This window comes from Thermobia domestica, chromosome 8 (genome assembly GCF_964235325.1).
Source record: "Thermobia domestica chromosome 8, izTheDome1.hap1.1, whole genome shotgun sequence".
Classification (NCBI taxonomy): Eukaryota; Metazoa; Arthropoda; class Insecta; order Zygentoma; family Lepismatidae; genus Thermobia; species Thermobia domestica.
The window spans coordinates 63,024,641-63,048,568 of NC_137461.1; the positions used below are offsets into that span (position 1 = coordinate 63,024,641).

The following is a 23,928-nucleotide window of genomic DNA, read 5'->3' on the forward strand; positions in this document are numbered from 1 at the left end:
AATATGTGGTCTATCCAAAAAATACATGTTTCAGAATCCTGTGGTACTCCCGCAACAATTTCTCTTGAGGTAGTTAGTGGGTACTTCAATTTATATGCACGAAGGTAAACTCCCCCTACAAAAATTGTTGCGTAAGTACCGCAGGATTCTGAAACATGTATTTTTGGATAGACCACATATTAATTCCTAAGTGAAGTCTTGACCCGACTACGGTAGTAACATAATATTGGAGCTATGGACCTTTCAATTTCATTGTTTCATGTTTTTGGCAGCCTATAACTCCGAAAGGAAACATTTGTGCACCCAGGTTGGTCTATAATTGTTGTCGTATCTGTGTGTCAGGAATCACCACCCAAACGTTGACGGTGTTGTTTTGGAACACTGTACATACCTTCTCCCCTAGGTGTAAGAGGAGGCTTATCCTTACTGGGGGCTAAACTAGGACTTGATGGAACATTCTGGGAACTGAAGATTACAATCTGGATAAGTCGAATCATTAAAAAGAACACACAGTAGAAAAGTTCAAATGATTCCGTTGTTGAACACCAAATAAAGATTACAAGAAGCATCTCTGATCAGATTTTAAGTATTATCTACAATAAATAAATTATACATATATATTTATATATATGTAGTATACATAAATATAGATTATGCTTGTCTAAACCAACAGTTTAGATTGTTATTCAGAACCCATTCTACTTCAACTGCAATACGAAAATGTACTATCTTCCTGCAGTTTCTAAGTCTTAGTGAATTTCGATTCCTCGCAAGACAATAAAAATTAGAACAAAATGCATGAGTACAGCACCATAATTGGTAATTACTAATTCTCATCAAAATTAATCCTTGTTAAACAATATTTTTTTTGTCCAAAAAAATCCTATTTTCTTAAACCAGCGGATACTTAAATCTGCAAATGGTTATTAAATCAAAAAAAAAAAAAAATAGTGGTAAACTAACACAATAAACTAAACGTAACTGCACATAACTGTCATATGTACATACACACTTTAAATAAGACAACAATCAGCCACAATTCCTTTTTAAAAAACGCACACAATTGAACTTCAACTTCGTATAAGTTTTTTCTCATTTAAATACTATAATCACTGAGAGATTCAATAATAATAATAATATTATATAAAGTGTCATGATTTTCTTAATTTTTACAATTTTGTACAGATTAAAAAAAAAGTTACCACACTGACACGCACACGCACACAAAAAATTTGTTCACTGCCCACAATTTGTCAAAGTGAATGAACACAACTAATCATTCACTCTTGTACAAGTTTTCTTCCTGATATTATTCCTAAAACGGTAGTTGAAATATCTTCTTTTGTATTTCAAATAGGGATATTTATTTATGCTTATTTATTTAATTGTGCTTTTTGTCATCATATAATGTAATATTATCATGTTGCAATTTCCGTTTATTTTTTGAACGTCTTTTTTCGCGCGTGTGTGTTTTCTCGTGTTGACGTAAATGCTGAACAAGAACAAATCTTCTCTCACACAACTGACATTTTAAAGGACGCTCATTACTATGCACCAAAAGTCCATGTTTCTGTAGCGTTGATGGCTGGCGGAAGCGTTTGTTACAAATTGAACATACATACGGTTTTTCTCCTGAAAAGAAAACAAAACATATTAAATACTAGCATATATTACCCGCTTCGCTGGGTTGAAATGAAAATTTAAATGCACAACTCTCTATGTCATGTGTTTAGTACCCGTCAAATGTGGTGTTGCGGGCCATGGCATCGGAGGTGTCACCGTTCATCTCAGCAACCCACCAAAAAATGTTGATTCAGCACTAATATCGGTCATTTTCGATCATTTTTAAATATCTCTTAATCCCCCTCCCCAAAGTTGCGGGAAATCGAAAGTATCACTGTTCATCTAAGTGACTCAGAAAACTATAAATTCGACACTGATACTGGCCATTTTCGATCATTTTTATGTATCTCTTTCTCCCCCTCCCCCAAGTGGCGGGGCTGATTTTGGATTTAAACCGGATTGGAAATGTCACTGGTCATCTGAATGATCCCGAAAACTATGGATTAGAAGCTAATATTGGTCATTTTCGATTATTATTATTATATATAGAGATCCCCCTCCCTTTCCTCCGTGCTGCGGCACATGGCATCAGAATTGTCAGTTGATCTCAGCTACACCTAAAACTATGGATTCGACACTAATATTAGTCACTTTCGATCATTTTTACATGTTTATCCCCCTCTCTACGTTGTACCCTCCCCCTCCCCAACTATCAGGGTTGAACTTAGATTGAAACAGCATCAGAAGTGTCACTGTTTCTCTCATTGACCCCGAAAACTATGGATTCAACATTAACATAGGTCATTTTTTATCATTTTTAAATTTCTCTCCCCCTCCCCCTCTTCTACGCTGCATCGTCAAAGTAAATAGCCTAAAGTAATCCCTCCCCCTAAACTCATGTATGTTGAAAATTTAATTGAGATCGACCTGGTGGTTCAAGAGTGATGAAGACACAAAGGCAGTCATTTTAATTTTATTTTTTACATATATCTCTCCTCCCTCCCCCTCCCCTAGTTTATCTCGTCAAAGTGAAACGATAAAAGACACCCAAGGCCCGATCCTCATATATGTTGAAAATTAGATCAAGATTGATTGAGTGGTTCAAAAGTTATTAGGCTTTATTAGCTTTTATTTATACGTCCTCTCCTCTCCCTCTCCACTAGGATCTACCGTTAAAGTGAAACTACAAAAATGTTTCCAGGTTCGAACCTCATGTATCTTTAAAATTTGATTGAGATTGGTCGGATAGTTCAAGAGTTATTAAGTTACAAAATAGTCACTTTCAAATGAAATGAAATGAAATATTTTAAGTTTTACGTCCCACGTTATGCCGGTTAGGCTAAAGGAGACGGTGGTGATGAGAGATGAGTGAAATGGTGGAATGAAGAAAGTGGCAGGAAACGGGAGAACCCTGAGAAAACCCACAAGCACGGTGTTTGTCCACCACAAAGCCCACACGGCGCGAGCTGGGATCGAACCAGAGACCCCAAGCACAGGAGGCGAACGCTCTACCACTGAGCCACCGCGCCCCCATAGTCAACTTTCAGTCTTATATAAATTGAATTTTATATATCTCCTCCCCTACGTTGTTCCGTCAAATTTAAATCACAAAAACGATCCTAGGCCTGAGCCTCATCTATGTTGAAAATTTGATCAAGATCGGTCAAGTGGTTCAGGAGTTATTAAGTTTCATTTATTTTTCATACCCCTGCCCCCACCCCTCAGTTCTACCATCAAAGTGAATAGCCTAAAACCAGCCCAATATCGATCCTCATCCATGTTACAAATTTGATCGAGATCAGTCGGGCGGTTCAGGAGATTTAGAATCACAAACATTGTGATTTTCAATTATATATATATAGATCAAGGAAAAAGTAGAGATTCGCGCAATTTATTTAAGCTATTTTCCTGGGGAGACCATTAATTTCCGAGTTTCAGCAAATAACTTTGTCACCGTATCATGTTTCTAATATAAGCATTGCCACTAAGTCTTATCTGATGAAGTATCTACTTTCATACTTTACTACTATTATTATTACTTAACGATTTGTCAACAGGAAATCCTGAAAGAATTCTATACGTTTTTCTAGAAATTTGACTGTATGCCAAATTTGGAGTAAAATTTATATCGAGGTATCAATTGATTATAGTTCTAAACAAATGGTCAATGGAAAAGATACCATGGGTACTGAATTACTACGGAGATTAAAAATAAGTTCTTAGATAATAATAAAAGTGTTATCTGTTTCTACAGAAGGTATGGATCCGTCCACACCCTCTTTTTCCGAAAATAAACCGGAAGGAACACGAACAAACCGGAAAAAAATTAACACTTTTTTTTCAGAAGAAGAGGTTGATATTGAGATATTTTTCTACTTTTACAGTAATGTCAATACACTACTAGATTTCTTATTTAGTTTTAATCTATCTCTTGCATTTAAGCACTTTTTTCTTTCTTTTTAACACGTACGGTCTGCCTTTTGAATGAGTGATTAGGATTTAACATCTCTTTCAGCACCGAGACTATATGAGACGGAATCTACTGCTCAAACAGTGATCCGAACCACTACTCGGATAGGCAGCCACCCCATAACGAACTGAATTCGGGATCGTGTCCACAGAAAACACATAGGTTATCCGCTTGGCAACGAAGAGGTTTTAATGTAATTTATGTTTGAATGAAAAAATCCGAGTTTGTCAAAGGGATTGACACCTTTTTTCCTTCCTGTGGCTATATACGACATGAAATTAATTTTATGTAGAAACCTCATCACATATACTGCCCCAGCAAAGTCAAAATTCTGGTTTGTTCACAGAAGTAATACACACTGCCATTAATAGATTTTGTCACGAACCCATGTACCTAATATGTCTTCGGAAAACCTGAAAATATCAGTGAAGGTGGTTAGACAAAGGCTCAGTGATCATACCTCATAAACTTCATATATCGGTCCATTAATTTTCACAGTTAATGTTAACAATAAATAATAACTTATGTGACAGTATTCATCATTTTATGTATTTTGCGCAACTCAGAAAACGGGAAGAACTAGTAAGTTTGAAGTTTGTTAAGAAAGAAAGCAAAACTAATTTGACAATCAAAATAAATATTCGTACAATATATATATATATATATATATATATATATATATATATATATATATATATATATATACGTGAAAGAAAGAACTCGTACTAAGTGACCTACTGATCAACGCCCGGGTTAAACAGCTTAAGCTAGAAATTTGAACACTGCATAAGCTTTGTAACGTAGGTACCACTAAGGAAGAATCTTTGGAAATTCAACGAGAAGGGAAAGACGGGGAAATAGTGGTGACAATTATTATATTAAAATGTGCGTATCTTGGAATCACTGAAGGTTAGACACATAAAATTTGGAATTTGAAATTTTCATTTAAAATAATTAGACAAGTGTTTCATCATTTTTTTGATATTTGACCTAAATGAGAAGAAAATGTGGGGGAAGGGGGGAAGAGGTATTACAATTATCCAAATAAGAGGTCCAAATTATAATAAGATGCTTATATATCGAAGTCCCATTATGTCAGAGATATGAAATTTGGTATTTGGACATTTTATCTAAAATGATTTAGAACGTGATTCATATTTGTCGTGGGATGGAAGAAAAGAAAGAGGGGTGGAGGTTTTCATTATTATAATAAGATGTACATATTTCGGAATCCGTTAAGACAATGGTTCCCCATCTTTTTTGTCTGACGACACACTTTGATGACACCCACGACATCGTGATGCACTTGTTTGATTTTTTTATTACTATTAATAATAATTACGCGCAGAATTAATTCAACTGATCTTGTTCACGCGCATCTGTCAGAGAATTGTTTTCTTGTTTGACGGAAAATTCCGTCCAAACTGGTTTGCTTTCAGGAACGGTACGTTATATAACTTTTCCAAGTATTTGTTTTCCCTCTGCTCTGAAAATGCCGCCAAAACCGAGTAGGGCCTAGCTTTTGCAAATGTTATGTTGAAGCTTGTTGCATCGCAAAGCTAAGTTTCAATGATCAGGGGAAAAGCACGACATGTGACATCAGCTTGACTTTAATGAAGAAATTTATTGAGTCTAACAAAGAGGATCGAACACAACCTGCAGGCGAAACTTCGCAGAATGGCCATGCATGAGAATTCCCCGACCCAAAAACATATAGTAAATCGTCTAAATATGTCTTTGGGAACTGTCAACCGCACCTTACGCCAACAACTGAATCTTGAAATGGTGTTCAGGTGTTCATCACCTTACCGATGTCCACCGACGGGAACGCAAGTGAAAAGCTTGGAAGATGTACGAAAAACCTTGGCATCTGGAAAAACCGAAGGTGGCGGTACATTGCTACATTGGGCGAGGGAAAGTTGGACCGTTCCGACTGCGGCAAACCAAGTGCCATCATATACACAAAGGCGCAAAGCGCTTCACAAAGTGGCTTCGACCATGGAAAAATTCAAACGAATTACCCAATCGTTGGGTAGATCGGGCGTCATTTTAATGCCCACCATGATCACCAGACCTCACTACAACAGATTTCTTCTTCTGATATGTTGTGGAAGATAAAATATTTTTGAGGAAATCACGCACTATTGACATGATTATTTTTGTAAGGGAAACGTGCCCAAAAATTAATACCAATTAAAAAGTTCTGTGTCACGACAACATGTTTTGAGTATCAGGAGTGTATAAATGCCGGCGCTTCGAGAATCTCAGAGGTTGTATTTAATTGTAATTCTTATGTCATCCTGATTGTGACGTCATAGTTATTGTTTCTTCATAATCACGAATTCATTATATAATATTATTATATAATAACTACTAATAAACAAAACAAGAACTCTTATAACTGTATACTTACTTTTGCACACACGCTCTTGTATACAACAAAGCGCTATTCTACACGTCAAAATACAGTGAAAGTGCTAAATAATGTATACCTTCCGGGACCTCCTTCAATCGCTATGTGGCATCAAAATTTCACAAAAAATTCACTAAATTAACTTAGAAGCATTAGCATTACTCTAAGAATTCATCAAGCAGTTACATTGATTGTCATGCTAATAGACGGTATTAGTGTCAGCGTCCATCTACTTCAACTGTCATCTGGAAAGAATCAATGTAACTATTTGATGGACTGGTAGAGCTATTCTATGGTTCTTTATCTGCGACGTTGCCACATAGTGCAATTCGTGTCTCCAGACGAAGACTTAAAAATTATATAATTATATATATTTTTCGCTTTATTTTGTCTTACGGAATAGTGCTCTGTAGTCCGTGGGCACCATTTTTTAGAACACCCGATACATAAACGCTGGAACAAGTATCCAATTATTCTAGTGAAAATACTGAAGTTCATATCTCTAATAATCTTCAGGGGTTACGAGATATGGACATTTTAATTCAATGATTTCCCCCCACTACCCCTCCTCCTTGGCGAATTTTAAAAAAATGTTCCTTAGTGGTACCTTACACCACAAATACTATATACTGTCAAAATTTGAAATTTCCAACTTAAGCGGTTTGGCACGGGCGTTGATCGGTCAGTCAGTTATTCACTCACTCAAGAGTTCTTTTATATCAAGTAATCTAAAAAGAATTTCGCCTTTTGCGCACGAGATGGCGTTAGTGTTCCAAATCTCAGGGTATATGATTCTCAGAGTCAGGCCTAACATTATTTGACAGTTGAAGCTAGTAACTGTGCAAAAGAAAATTGAAACTTCTATAATCACAAGTAAGTTATTGCAGTCGCAAGATGAGTGAACTTTCGCAAAACTGCACTACATTTTATAATTTTATTTCGATAAAAGCGTGAATGCTGCGCGGTCCCGTGAAGAAATGTGTGCTATTTATAGTTAAGATAAGTTTTCAAAAGCAACAACCAAAAAATGGTTCAATCGCATTCATTCTGGCAATTTCGATGACCAAAATGCTCCTCGTAATTAGTGACCAATCACAGCAAAAGTGGATGATATTCTGGTAAAAATCCTGCAAGACCTGCATGTAAGCAGTCACGACACCGCCAATGATCTATCAAAAAAGAGTATTAAACCATTTAGAAGATGCTCGACATTTCGGTGCCACATGTTCTGACTCAAAAACATATTCTCGATCGAATTTCGAACTTCTACCTGTGAATCTCTATTCAAACATATTGAACTCGAGCCATTTCTGAACCGGCTGATCACGAATGATGCAAGTGGATAACTTACAACAATGAGCGAAAAAGATAGGGTCGAAGCAAGAAGAAGCTCTACAGTCTGTGGTAAATCCCACACTGACGTTCAGGAAGGTTATTCTGTGTATTTAATGGGACAGGAAGAGCATCGTGCATCACGAGCTGCTGGCACTGGGCACAACAATAAACCCGGACCTGTACTATCGACAATTATCACGAGTGCACATATCAATTTAAAAGAAACGGACAGAACAGGTCAACAGAAAGGGTGTCACGCTGATAATACCAGACCGCGCTGACAATACCAGACCGCATACATCAGAAATTAAAAGAACCTGGTTGGAATGCATCCACCGTATCGACTGGACCTGGCACAGTCACTATCATTTGTTTCGATCTCTGCAAAACTTCCTAAATGGTGTTAGGTTAGTTCCACAAGAAGATCTGTGAAAAACACGTATCACAAACTATTGACCAAAATCACAGAAGTACTATAGCGATGGATTATGGTGTTGCCGGAAAATTAAAGTTCTTGGTACAAAATGGTGCACATGTGGTTTCATAGATATACATGTATACTCAATTTTGACCTTCAAAGACTTAATAATTTTTACACAAGCTGTTACATAGAGATGACATATTCATATTCAAAACTCAGACACGAATATCATATTACTCTGTATACAGAAATATTTTATTTCCTGTATATGCCTATCTCAACGGAAAAAAAAAAGAATAGAATTTTCTAAGGTTGCTTAATTTTAAAGCTGTATCCTGTAAATAAATAGAGGTTAAAAGAATCATCGGAACTCAAAGCATTTCATTACGTCATAAATTTTCGCAGTGGCAATGCACCAAAGCATTTCATTACGTCATAAATTTTCGCAGTGGCAACGCACCATGTTTCTGCTATCAAACAACTCTAACACACTTCTTGGAACGAACCACGTACGGATTAATAAAGCACCTGAATACATTATTATTGATTCTCTTCTAGATTCTTCTAGGTAACTGTAGTCCTTGATACAAACAAGTGAAACACTACACCGGAAAATATGCGTTAAAATGTTTACTTCGATTCTTCTAGGTTTTTAAGTTCGATATTAGAAATAGATAGTCTTAATAAACCTTTCCTTAATCAAACTACAAAATTCCGTGTATTTTCATGTATTTCTCTGATACTCTTTAGCCATATGGACTCTGATTATGTTAATCTTAAATAAAAGAAAGAAAGAAAAATAAATAGTTAAGAAAATTTTCATATTATCTCGTTTATTTACTCAAATGAATTACCATTGTTTTCATTCCTATAATACGAAACATTCCAAATGTGATGTTCGAAACTTAATTTCATCTGACAAATTCTCTATTACCAAAAGATTCAGAATTAATATAGTAGATTTCAGTACAGTTTTCTAAATCTTAAAGAAATGTAAGAATATAAAACTCTCCTCGAGTTCTATCAGAAGTTAGTCAATCTTAGTCTAAGGAATTGAAGACCTCGGCTCAAGAAGGGGACAGCTCCAATTGTACATTTGGTTCAGGATTGAAAATAAATAAATAAATAAAATAAAATAAAAAATAAAAAAAAAATTAAAAATAAAAATCAATTCTATTTACAGGTTTCTGAAATTCCTGAATCTTTAGAGTTCTAAACTTTCGACTCTCCTCTGGAGTCTTGGTCAGGGAGGTTAAAAAACAGGAAGAAAAGAACAAACATCAAGGAATAAAAAGAAGCGGACTTACCAAGGGAAAGTGCTGTGTACAAAAAACACGTTGTCAAGTGCGTCAGCGATCTGCAGATGATGTTGAAGCAAACTGAAATATGGCGAAGTCAATTTGTGCGGTTTGCTTATTTTTTGTTGGAAGGTTGCCAACTCATGTTGTTTTATTGTAATGCCAATGCTGTAAAAATTTTGTAATTACCGTCTCCCATTCGTCACTCATCCATCCCTTTTCTAGATTTATTTTTTTTAATGAATAAATAAATTTTCAAAAACCAGTCTCTCTACTTCATTTTTAGCTCCAAATAAAATTTTTGAATCTTCTACTCTGTATTGCGTTTCTTTTAAATATTTCGTTTCTTTTAATAACCTGACACCGGACTTCCCACTTTTGAATCTCTAATGTGCTCCCATACCCAGACTTTTAAATTTAATTTCCTTTTGCCTATATAACTCTTTGGGCAACTGCATTTTATTTCGTAAATACCCGATTTTTCATTGGGATCCGTGTAATAACTCTCAAATTGAGTGATGTTTTTTTGTTCCTAACACTTGTACTTCAGCCTTGAAACTTTTTGAAAAGAAAGATTTTACCCCTACAATAATACTTCTCTTTGCGAAACGTTTGAAGGCTAAAATGAAATAAGTTGAGTTTTAACTTCTATTTTCAACTCTGAACCAAATAAACAATTGGAGCTGTCCCCTTCTTGCACCGGGGTCTTCAACTACATTTTTGAAAAACTTGTGAACTTCTCTTAATAAAAGATGGTGAACACGTTAACCCATCTCTTTATTGTCGTATCTCCTCCTCTCTCCCTTACTGAATTAATCGTCAAATGGGATTTTCTGTATCTGTTCACTTTCACTATACAATTGGCTACAGTTAAAAAGTTGTTTTTCATTGTAGAAAATTAAAATAAATAAAGAAAGAAAGAATAAAATAAAATGCTGTCAACTAACCTGTATGTATGCGAATATGCTGCACCAAATGATCGGGCTTCGAGAAAAATCTTCCACATTGTGGACATTCATGTCTCGTATGAGGATGACACTGAGTTATATGTCTTCCTCGTACATTCATGTTTTTGAAAACCAAGCCACAGTCTTTGCATTCGACTGGTCCGTTCACTCTATGAATTTTTGAATGTTCCTTTAATTGTTCTTGTAAAACGAAGGTTTCCTGACATTTTGAACATTGAAACGGGTGATCCTCTATGTGAATTTTCGTGTGATGCTGAAGAGCGAGGAGATACCCGAACACCTGATTGCAAACCATACAAACAAACTTTTCATTCGGGTCACCGTCACCATCATCTTGGCCTGATTTGGAATCGGTTGGCGAACTCACTTCGTCTGTAGATTTTGTAGAGCTAGGACTCGCTTTGTCACCACCCGAATCACTTTTACTTTCCACATTGGAGACGGTTTGCTTTCCTTCATCGTCGCGATCATCAGCAACATTATCAACATCGATGTAATCTTGATCCGGGTAGCATTCTAAATTCTTTAAATCGGCATCCTCAAACACGTGGTCTTCATCAAGCTCCATAAATCCGCCACCTTTCACATAAGGTAAATCATACACCCAAAACACTGTGCACAACGTATCTTCATCAATTCGATGCTCATTCTGAAGAATTCTCGTGCGGTTATTGACTTCCCACATCTTTTTCCCTCCAATATCTACGGGACGTGATGTTGGAAGGTAGATCTGTCGATTACATGCCTCACAAACTAAATATAACGCCGAATATAGATAATTAACACGATTAATATCTTCTTTCAAATGCATTCTTGCTTTACCGCACTTACAGACTAAAATTGGTTTTAAAGCTTCGAAGAAACAATTGATATCAATCAAACGTCGACCTTGAACAGGAACTAAATTTTTACTGCTAGGTTCTTTTGAGCTAGTATTATTGGCTTTCTTTTTCTGATTTCTAGGTGTCCAATCATCGTCTTCTGCAGTGTAGCCTACTTCAACATCAGCCAGCACTGCATCTGCTAGCATATTAAGACCTCCAATTTCATGCTCGAAATCAGCATCGTTGTCTATATGTGCCTCATGATCTCCGCATAAGCATCGAGAAGTTACATTTCGTTTTCGTCTTGGACTGCCATCATTGGTTGGGGATTTCTCAGATGGTATACGAGCTGTTTTCATTTCTGGTTCAAATTATTCACACATTAAACTGTAAAAATGCCAAGTCTTGCAACCAACCTCTTCGTCACTTGGAAATTCAAGTACGTACGCAACATCATTTCATTTTGTACTGAGCAGACCCTGAAAAAGACACAAGAAAGCACCTTTTTAGTGGTACATATATCGCAATTTTACTATTACAAATTAAGTAAGTAAAAAAAATACTAAAAAATAAATAAAAATTAAAATAGGAAACACAACATCGCTTTCAAACGAGACTCATTTATTAATTATACGGATGAATTAGCAACAAACAAAATATGGTAGCACGAGAGTTTCAAACGCATGACATAGAACTACGTAACTGCTGAAACAACAGGTGCACAGAGGTGCGAAATGTCCTATAAATGTTTGAAGTATTTCGTGTCAAGCTGTAAATATGACGTAACAAGTTGCCTAATTAAAATTATGAACAAAAGTATAGGCCACGGTGGCTCGGTGGTAGAGCGTTCACCTCTAGTGCATGGGGTTCCTAGTTCGATCTTAGCTCTCGCCAAGTGAGCTTTGTGGTGGACAACCTTGTGCGTGGGTTTTCTCGAGATTCTCACGTTTCCTCCCACTTTCTTCACTCTGTCATTTCATTCATTTCTCATCATCACTGTCACCTTGAACATAGCAGGCATAACCGTGAGACTAAAACTAAACGATTTAATTTTTTTTTTTTTTCAATAATATAATAGGCGAAATTTCAGTAAGCAGCAACTGCTTTTCTCTGTTCGTACCCTGCAATTAATTGTATAGACTGAAGATGCTTAAAAACTTAAGATGTGCTATAAAAATGCTTTACAGGTAAACAATATGCAAATAATTTAAATCAGTGGTACAATCTACTTTCAATATTTTTCGCGCGTTTAGCAATATTTATTTAAATGGCTGTATCTGCCAAAATTACGTTCGTCAGTTTAATCTGATGAAAAGCTTATTTTTCTCCTTGTGTCGTGTGTAATTGTGAGGACCAGATTTACATTTTTCTAAGACCTGGACCAAAGCACAATTCTGTGCCCCTAGCCTCTGAAAAAGATTATAATTCTTGTTAACTTATCTAATGTGTTGCTAAAGAAAAGTTAGTCATCTTCCCTGTGTTTGTAAATGTAGAAGCACTGAAAGCCATTTTTTTTTTTTTTTTTTTTTTTTATTTAAATATCCCGAAGTATCTGAGTTTCCATCAAGTGCAATGGAAAAAGTAGCATTGCAAATTTCGCTCGCTATCAAGTCAAACAGGGTGTGTTATAACTTCCTCGAAACTGTTACATGCAACAGTGTACTGTTCATTCACTAATTACAGGTTTCCCAGCCAACGTCAGAATTTTTTGTTTTTCACTTTTCGAATAAGCTGATATTGATAGCAGAAATAGAACGGAGTTAAAATACGGGACATTTCCCTGTCCCGCCTAAATTTACGGGGACGCGGGACACTCCCGTTTTTTACGAGACGTATGGCAGGCTTAAGCGTAAAATAAATAGTTTTATTGTTGAAGTATTCATTTCCGATCCTTCTGCATTTAATTCGGGAATTTCCCGAGCACTTCTTTCACGGCGTGTACATCAAAACTTCCACTAGTACGGAAATTTGAACTCAGCACTTGAAATAGTAAGCGTTACATAGTCTTCGGAACCCCGAGCATTAAGCTTCAAATTTGACCAGAATTTTTACGCTATTGCTGGTGTTGATTCTACAGATTGCTTATTTGAAGAGTAGCAAAAAAATGACTGAAATTAAACTGTTATTGTTGGAAAACCAAATTTTAGTTGAAGAACCTGTGTGTGTCACATCAAAGGTAAGAAATAATACTAATAGTTTTACTAATGTATTACATATGTACTATTAGTACCGGCACCTATGACCTTAAACCCGTCAAACATATAAGTGATAATGTCCCTTGGTGTCGCCAAGTCGACGAGCATACTATTCACGGAAAATATTTTCTAAAGTACAAAATTGCTTGTTTTACTTCAAATAGGCTATAAGCATAAATTTGTTCTATAACTATCTCAAGCTAAGGTAAGTTTTATTTATTTATTTATTCATTTAGTGCATTCAGAACTTTATAAAGGTCTTATGTTGAATGTTGTTGTATACCTTAACGTGAAAGCCTCTAATTCGCCCAAGAAAAGTCTAAAATCTGATAAAAATCACTTACAATGTGATCACCTTAGTTGTATCAATAATATACTAACAAATAGGTCAAAAACCCAGGTGGGTTTTAAAGTGTTTTTTTTCAGGTGGGTCCAACCCGAAAAAAAACACCGGGTTTTCTCGGGCTGGGCCCACTTGGGCAAACCCTGGTTGCCAGAGGCTTTGCAACAAAGACAGCAGCTCTGGCGACAAACTTAAGGATCTTCACCACAGCGAAATTAAACTACCGCTAATTTTAGAGTTTTTCTGTAATATCTTCAAAAGAAATAAAAATACTCAAAAAGCAGAAATGTAGTGAACTACTCAATACGATTTTGCATATGATGCCTTCACCACAATTCACCTATCTGCTTTTGGTATGCCACTATTTACAGAACCCGCAAAAAATGCTAAATCTATCTACAGTTGCAAATCGAAAGCAGATAAATGAGTTGTGATAACGGTGTCACATGCAAAATCGTATTGTCTAGTTTACGTTTCTGCTTTTTGAATATTTTTATTTATTTTTAAGATATTAGAGAAAAAGTCTAAAATTAGTGGTAGTTTAATTTCGTTGTAGTGAAGACCCTTGAGACGTTTAACAATTCTCCTCCAACTACCGGCAAAAGCGCGGTCAGTGACCTTCGTTGCCTAGAAACAGCATGAACGAATACTGCTGTGATTGGCGAACAATCCTCCCTTTCGTTTTATTTACAGCATGTGCAGCTATCTGTCAGAGGCCACCTTTCAGTAACTTGATAATAGGTAAAATATACAAATATGATACTAACACATCACAAAACTGCACGCTGTGCCATTTTCTAATATGTTAGTATCATGTCTGTTTTCTCAAAATCTATAAAAATGGTAATTAGCACACTGAAATTTCTAACAGAAATGAATTGTGACTACTATTCCTAATCCATGTTTTTTTTTTTTTTTTTTTTTTTTTTTTGTTGTTGTTGTTGTTGTTGTTGTTGTTGTTGTTTAAACCCGGATTTTTGGTTTAAGTAATTTTCTCTATGTATTTACATCACATATGGAAAGAAGTTTGTTTCGCCTTGGTGTTATTATGCAACAACCAGGTTATACGGATCACATAAGCTTAAAGCGGAATTCAAACGTATTTTCGGCTTACATCCGAGAGAAATTGTCCTCCATCTGAACTCGAAACCGGGACTAACTGGGTATAAATGCGATACGTCTGCCGACTAAGGACTAAAAATACGGACTAAGGACTCACTAAGGACTAAAAATACGGTGTACTAATCTTTGAGTTTTACGTCCCACAGTTATGCCGGTTAGGCTAAAGGGGACGGTGATGATGAGAGATGAGTGAAATGGTGGAATGAAGAAAGTGGGAGGAAACGGGAGAACCCCGAGAAAACCCACGAGCACGGTGTTTGTCCACCACAAAGTTCACTTGGCGGGGGCTGGGATCGAACCCGGGACCCCAAGCACCAGAGGTGAACGCTCTACCACTGAGCCACCGCGCCCCCTTAGGTGTACTAATCTTTACATACTTGTTAATATGATTGTCAAGAATAATAGAAGGATAAGAAGGTAAACAGATGCAGAAGTGAAACCATTATACAGAATTACATACGGACAATTTCAAAATACTGCAGAGTACAGAAGAACTAATTTAGTCCAAGTTAGTTCACTATGACTTTGTAGTCCAAGTTAAAGAAATATGACGATTTAATTTGCATATCAGTAAGGAAAGTGAATAAAGATACGAATACGAATTATTTGAGTCCACTTTGGCTCTGACTCATTTATACATAAATAGATACCAAAGATAGTTCTGATTTCAATAAATGCCTCTCGTGGGGTTTGTATGACCCTACTCCACAAAAGTACGGCATTTCGATATATTTTATCAATAGTAAACATTATTAAACGAAACAATATTTAGAATTTTCTTCGATTGCAATTGCATAACACTAATAAAAAACTTTAAAAATCACAAAAGAAACATTCATAAACATAAAAAAAAACATAAGCTGCTTTTGCAGTATAATCTCTTTGAGTAATGAATGGAAAATTTAGGTCTAAATATAATACGTATAATATACGGGAGTGAAACGTGATAACCCACAAATGTGTGTTCAAGATTTTACAAACATTTTTCGTTTTTAGGTTTAAACCAGTTTTCTTTTCTTTTATTTTTTTTTTTATTTTTTTTTTTATTTTTTTATTTTATTTTATTTTTTTTTACACCAGCTGGTTTAAACCTAAATTCAACTTTGTTTTAAACATGTTATCAGCACAAGAAGAAAATTGACTGGTTAAAATGTTTTGTTAATTAAGACATTCTGAAATTATGAAATTATAAGAGAATGTAATATCTCCTACATTGGCATAACAGAACGCAACGTCAATGCTATAATTACGGAGTAGATTGCAGACACTATAGAAAATGGCTCAACCATTTTAAGTACATCTAAATACTTATTTCAGCACCAAACATACCTACAATGACACTCAAATTCTACATAAATCATCCTGATATGTTGAAAGAAAAATCGAATCTTCTTCGTTCAGATTAAAAATGCAAATCTCACCACAGTACCAGAAGCCTAACAGAGCTACATTCAATTCTTTAATAGTGTGAGTCATATTATTTGCTTCCATTACATTATGACACTGATGGAAACTTAATTAAGAAATAAATAAAACCTTATGTATCACCATTAAGTTTTGATTTGAAACAGAAAAATACAATGAAATCTTTTAGTTTACGTCCTGTAGACTAAAGGAGAGGAATGGATGATTAATCAAAGCAACTAAATAAGAAAAAAATGGTGGAATGAGGATATGGGAGAAAACGCTGGAATCTTGAAACCCACGTACAAGATGGTATCTACCACAAACTTATATGGGCTGGGATCGAACCAGAAACCCTCGTAACAGAGATATTCCTCAAATTTTCTTTCTTCTGTTGTAAAAAGAACATGGCTGCTCCACTGCCAGTGTGCACCAACGAAGAACAGATGACAGTGATCCAAATCATCTGGTCTGAAGGTGTGTAAGGTTCTGAATATATCGCAGGCTTACTGCGTAATATGAGGACAGTGCTTTGTTGTGTAGAAGTGTGTATGAGTGAATCTAAACGTTTCAAACCACATTATCTACACTATAGTTTAAGTAGAGCGATAACAAAATTTAGACTCAAGAGATCCTCAATTACGAACATTTTGTAAAAAAAATAAAAAATAAAAAAAAAATAAAAATAAATAAATAAATAAATGAATGATACCATAAAAATATTTCTGCTAAGATACAGTGCATTTCACTTTATGTGACCATGGAATTTGGTCCCAGTAAGTGGCTGGTTTCACAAGGCAGAAACTACTGTATATTTACGTTTCAATTACCTTTTTAAAAAGGGATCTACCTTCTCTATAACCAAAAATGTTGGCTTCGTAGCCAGTTATACACATTATTTAAATAATAAATACGAAAGTACCTTTCAGTCTAGTTGGCATCTTCATATCTGCCTTAATTACTCCCACTTTTCTCTTAAATTCACTAGGAGTAGAAGGGCTCCAATACGTCGCTTCGTACCTACAAAGAAAGAAATTAAAGTACCTTCGAAATTTCTAATTAAAATCTTGAAACAACTCTAACAAACATAAACTTAATAATGGAAACTTAAAAAGGCTACTATCTACATCTCAATATCATGTTTAATTTTTCATTTCAGTTTTACAGAATAATCGTCACCAGCTGATCTGGCAAATCCCTGTACAAGAATCAGAATCTCACAAGAAAATTAAGATAATATGCTAAAACAATTTGACAAAGGTGAAGGGCCTTATAAATTATCTAATATTAGCTTAAACTTTGGTATACGACAATACATTTGTTTTATTGCTTCGATGGAAACTCACATCATCATCCGCGACGATTTCTTTTCTCAAAAAATATACTGCTGTATTAATCACATCTCGTGGTGCCAATAATATTTTGAGAAGTTTACCAGTATAGGCATGTACCGTGATGACGTCCAGTCTCTGTCGACAATTCTGGCAATGAAATATTTAATATATAACCAATTTACGACGTTAAAACTCACTATCATGAGTCAAATTAGTTCTTAAAAAGATATACCCTCCATTGTTTAATAAATAATAACAATTTATACCCTCCATTGTTTAATAAATAATAACAATTATGAAAGCAGAAACTGAGCGCAGAAAATATATTTTAATAATTAAACAACCCTTATCTATGGAAATGCTATTGTAATGAAAACTTTACAACGGTATTTCAGAAACCACAAAATGAGATCTTTTAAGTTTTACGTCCCACGAATATGCTGACTAGGCTAACGGAGATGGTGATGATAAAAAATGAATGAAATGGTGGAATGAAGAAGGTAAGAGGAAACGGGACAAGCCCGAGAAAACTTACGCACACGGTATTTGTCCACCACAAAGTTCACTTTTCGCGAGCTGGGATCGAACCAAGGATCCCATGTACCAAAGGTGAACGCTCTACCACTGAACCAGCGCGACTCCCAATTCAGAAACCACAGTTCCCTTTCTCAATTCTTAATAGAAATGTGGACATATCTTGAATTTCACAGAAAAGAAATATTTTTACGATGTTCTATATATATAAAGTAGTTTTAGTAAAAGCATAGAAATAGCACGTTACTACAATCTCATGCTTGAAATGTTGAAAAGGATACGTCGACATCGAACTTCTAACTATTTTATTAATTTAATATTTGTGTATCTCTATTCGTAACTGCTGCCGTATTCAAAATTCTGGATATGATTTGCACGCATTTGCGGTCTGTGTGTGATCAAACAAGAAACAATTTTTAGGTGTAGCTACATATTGAAAAAATAGTGAAAAGTGTCTGCATTTTAACATGCCAATTTTGAACAGTTCAGGTGTGAGATTATATTGTAATTTTTACTAATACAGTAGTTCTGTATAAAACCCGGGATTGTTCAAATCTTTAAGTTCAAGATATCTTGGGGTCGCGGTGACTCAGTGGTAGAGCGTTCACCTCTGGTGCGTGGGGTCCTTCTTCGATACCAGCTCGCGCCAAGTGAACTTTGTGGTAAACAAACACTGTGTTCACCGGGGCTCGCCTGTTTTCTCTCACTTTCTTCATTCCACCATTTCATTAATTTTTCATCATCACCTTCTCCTCTAGCCTACTCGTCATAATCGTGGGACGTAAAACTGAAGATTTCTTTTCATTTCATTTTTTCAAGACATCTCAATATTTGTATTGAAGTTGGGGAAGGGTAATAGGGTTTTCTGAAATATTGATGTAAACTACTCATCAGAAGGGCATTTTCATAGGTGAGTGCTTATTAATGATTAATTAATTTTAGTGTTGGAGTCCGTCAGAGTTCTGCTAGTCACATTTCGTTAATAATCTTGCTGAAAAAAGAAATCCTTATTATAAAAATTGATTAGGGTCCTCTTTCATTTGAAGGCAACAGGATAGGCCTAAGTATATTGGAATGAGAAAAGGATTTAAGTTACAAATAATTAACCAAAAGTGTCTAATTTGTGGATATTGCCGAATTCTCTTCATGTAGAAATTCGTTTTCAATAGCGATTCAAACGAGGCCAAAACAATGACGCACACAGCGCTTACGAAACAAATCTATATTGAAATAGTCTCCTATTGGTCCTCATAATGCTTCTAAACCGTAATAACGGCCCGCGGCTTTTTCGCAGCGAGAAAGATACGTAAAATCCCTAAATCCCAAAGTAAGACACAACCAGCAAAACGAACATACCGAACTTAAAGAAAGAAAAGAAAAAAAAAGAGAAGGATATGAAATTTCACATTTTAAACCATGCCTCGCAGGGTGATGTGAGCAAGAATTTTAATGTTTCATAACATGCCAAATTGAAATATCGTGTTTTAAATGTTCCACGTAATGTGTAGGGTATTTCCCGATCCGATCACTAAACAAAAGTGAACATCATAAATTATTTTTTTTTATTCATTCTAAGTTGAATATTTACATTTTTTTTTATTTCATTTCGATATTTCGGCCCATCCACTTCATTTTTTTTTTTTTTTTTTTAATCCTTAAGAGCTCAGGTACTTTTAGAAATATGTTCCTCCACGTATGGTGACTCACTGACCATGGATCCAACTATTTGTGGGAACAATAAAACTAAATGCAAGCAATACAACAATGAGAAGTACATGGATGATACAGACAATAGTCAGATCACTACTTGCAAAGAAACAGGCACAGGATGAACGTTTGTAACTCGTATCCGTACGGGGTAATGAGACATACGGTTCACCGTGTAGACTAGTGAAAAGCAACTGCAGGTCGATAAGCTAATAATCAATACTTCTAGTATGATGTCCACTTGACTATAAATACGGCCTTTGTCCTGCAGAGGTGGGACAATAATACTAACATAAAAATATGCATAATTTTGTAATATTTCACTTCTTTCATCAGAAAATTCACTCTTAGTATCTTACGAAGTATTTCTTAAAGGAGGAGTAGCACTAGTAGGTCCAGATTCACTTTAGGAAGCCTTATCCGTTATGAGTATGAATATAGCGTGTTGACATATGACACAAAAAACGACAATGCAACAAACACGAACCAATCTAACTCAGTCGTGGCACGAGAGCGGCAGAGGGGCCCCTGTAATAGCAAAGGGAAGCTTCCGTAAGGAGCAAGCACCTCGGCCACAGGAGGTATGTACGTAAAAATATATGCCTTATGCTAGGCACAGCCTTGTGGCACTTCTATGATTATGCATTATTACAGGATATGACTGGTTAGGGTTAACTATGGTAATTAGGGTGCCGTCAGCTTCTTAACTATATCATTTGGGTTTGTACAAATCTCCAACAGCAAATAAAACGCATTAATACCTGGCGAGATGATACTATCCATATGCCACTTACACACCTATTACAAAAAATTACTTTTACATGATCTTTCTCTCCCACAAAGTTTAGTTATTGTTCTACGAATGCGTTTCCCTTGTAAATTTCCAGATTCTGGTCCTCTCTAGGGAATAAAACCATAAATTTTATCACTAAAAGTCCCTTTTTGCATAAAGAACGAAATATTATGAACATCATGCTTTAAAGAAATTTCCACATTTTCTAGGCGACACAAAGGAAACAGCAATTTCTGAATGTTTATCTTTATAGGGCACTTCCACAAGTGAGTCGTTTGTAATTCTCGATATTGAAAATGAAATGAAATCTTTAAGTTTTATGTCTCACGGTTATGCCGGTTAGACTAAAGGAGATGGAATATGCATATTATGTGCAATACTTCTCTTACGGATGATTAGATGGTAATGATATATAATTTATTCATTTCAACTTGACTGCTTTAGCCAAAGAGGGTTTCGACTACATAAATAAGTTTTATAAATATTAAAGCTTTTTTTTCTGAAGTAAGAGTTTACCTGTACACTATTTAAAATATGGCCCTACTATTCTCGATCTGCACCTCAAATACCTTATAAATATATGTTTCATTCGAAATGAAATCTTTAATTTTTACGTTCCACGGTTTAGCTGGCTAGGCTAATGGAGACGGTGATGATGAGAAATGAATGAAACAGTGGAATGAAGAAACTGGGAGGAAATAGGAGAACATCAAGAAAACCAACGCATACGGTGTTTGTCCTCCAGAAAGTTCACTTGGCGCGAGTTGGGATCGAACGTTAGTTTGTTTCTAGTTTTGAAAGCACATTAGTACAGGAAAGAAGTATTTTCGTATGCGTTCTGTAATTTTTGATACCTCAGGAACATGCTCTCATTCCCCTCTAAAAGTTTATTTACATAATACTGTAGTAGAATGTTGTTTTTATAGTGCTGGTTGGACACATAAGAAAATAAAGATTGATTGTTTTAACTATTTCAGCAAAAGTGCACTTTCAGCAGAACATTCATAGGAACCCATTACGAACTTAGGGTTAAGTTTAGAGTTTTCCCCTCTGTTTTGTATAAAAATTAGGAAAATTTACAGAAGAAATGAGGTAAGAAATTATGATTTGGAGTTCTTATTTGCTGTTTACGTGTTTGGCAGTGAACTCATATTTAATACGAGGAAATATATGTGGAAGTTGGTACTATTTGCAAGACGCGGAAGGATTCATGATTCAGCAGCATGTCCATTTTATGTCGAGAACAGAATCCAACGAACGCCTGCGAGGCTTCTAACCCGTTCCTACTAAAACTACTACCACTACTCCTACTACTACTTATACTATGGATCTGTATAGTAAAACTGTACGTTTTAATGCTTTTACTGCTTTTTTGTAGGCTTGAAACTGGAGGGGCAACTCTAAACATACGCCCGAAATTAATCTAACCGAACTGAACTGTACCTATTACGTACAAATAACAACGATTCTATTCCTTCTCCAATGTCACATCCTGTGACAAAATCACTTGTTCAGCTTAAGTATACTTTTACTATTATTTATGAATAGTGGATAGTTTGCAGCACTTAACAGTTGAAAGGTACTAATTTTGCGAAGTAATACAATACAGACGAATACGTATCTAGCGAAGATCAAAGAAAGCATGAAAATACGAAGTAATTGTGATTAACAGTTAAGAATGAACAACTGGAATAAAAGAGGAGTAATTCTAGGTAAGGTACATTTAAAAAAAAAAAAAAAAAAAAAAAAAAAAGCTAAACAGCAATACAACGTTGATAGCAGGTTCGTGTGGGTCTACTATGGGCCGTCATCTGCGGAAGATTAGCCTATTTTATAAAGCCGGTAACACAATTTTCATGTATAAGGTTTCAAAAACAAGAATAAACGTCTATAGACTGCAGCTACATTGTAAATATACTAATATCACATATACACAGAAATACGTATGAAATTTACCATTACATTGGTACGACAACTACACTATTTGCTATTCGTATTTCAAACTGTTCGCGCAAAAGAATGGACATCAAGCAATAAGTAAATAGCATAATTGTTCCAACAACTACCAACACAATGATAATTCCAAATCATATTTTTGGAGGGATACTCCTTGTACTAAAATAGCAAGTTAAGCAAACATAAATAGTTTCTGCACTATTGGTCTCAAAATTCTACTTTAGCACTAGAACCTTTCAATTACTTTAACGCTCTATAAAAGACGCACTCCACTAAAGTACTTCCAAAACCTATCCTATAAGCCAAACTTTTACTTTCATCTAATGTTTTGTTTTCTTTATGAAATGACAGGTTAACAAAACAACATGGCGACAGTGAAATTGAAGTAATTCCTTGCATTAACGGTAACATAGAAACGGGCATTAAATATACACAAAATACTCCACTAAAAGATAACAGTTATGTAGGTGATTCTCTATATTCTGTAAAACATGTGAAAATTCGACAGTATAAATAATTACACTAACTTGAAATTTAAACAATGCAATCAAAGACAATTTTCTTCTTAAGTACAAAGGCACAATATATAACGCTCAAGCTCCAAGGATCAAGGTTGCAGGATCACTAGGTAAAAACTTCTTAACTGAAACCAAAATTCCAGTATTTTGATTGTAACTCACTTTATATGAAAATTCATTATTCTGGCCCTCTCGGTAACGATTCGCGTCAACGCTACTAGCGATTTAGTTTGCGATGATGAAGATAGCAGTTGATTTGCTTTTCTTGCATTGTGTTACTGACGCAGAATTTTGCAATGACTGGGACAGAATGACCCGTAGTGACTCTACCTGAAATTTGAAATGTCGAAGAGTTTATAAGAAAAACGCCAGCCAAAGATGTTCTATTTATAATCACTGCAAGAAGTGGAACAAAACAGCGGCGATCACTGGCGGCGATTGGACGTTGAAAGTGGGGGGGGGGGAGGCGCAAGACATGATTTGAATATTTGTATATCAATGTTATTTTTCCTTCTTGTTTCTAACACTTTGTTTGACGAAAGGTTGTATAACTAATAGGATACTATCTTTTTCAATTAATATACCGTACTATCCCTTTGTACTTGATTCCTTGCTCATGAACATCTTAAAATTCTGTCTGAAAAATTGTGTGATCAGATTAATCATAGTAATGAATAATGAGGTTTGTTTTGTAGAAGTTATATTGAAACTAGGGATTAATGAACAACTT

At 35.4% G+C, this 23,928-nt stretch overlaps 1 protein-coding gene and 1 non-coding gene across 3 annotated transcripts; both read right to left on the reverse strand.

The window, feature by feature from the left end:
* Positions 1 to 516: 516 nt before the first annotated feature.
* LOC145692957 (uncharacterized) lies at positions 517 to 23,335 on the reverse strand. 2 transcript variants are annotated; one of them, XM_081768550.1, is made up of 4 exons: positions 23,208 to 23,335; positions 17,279 to 17,376; positions 10,448 to 11,771; positions 517 to 1,632 (listed from the first exon to the last, which is right to left on the reverse strand). In XM_081768550.1, exons 3-4 carry the CDS (start codon positions 11,649 to 11,651, stop codon positions 1,382 to 1,384), a joined length of 1,455 nt encoding a protein of 484 aa, XP_081624676.1. In that variant the 5' UTR covers positions 11,652 to 11,771; positions 17,279 to 17,376; positions 23,208 to 23,335; the 3' UTR covers positions 517 to 1,381. The 2 variants fall into 2 exon arrangements, with proteins under 2 accessions (XP_081624676.1, XP_081624677.1); XM_081768551.1 differs by lacking the exon at positions 23,208 to 23,335 and adding an exon at positions 22,925 to 23,077.
* TRNAR-CCU (transfer RNA arginine (anticodon CCU)) lies at positions 3,021 to 3,092 on the reverse strand. The gene has a single exon. It is a non-coding gene; the product is annotated as a tRNA-Arg (tRNA).
* Positions 23,336 to 23,928: the final 593 nt, after the last annotated feature.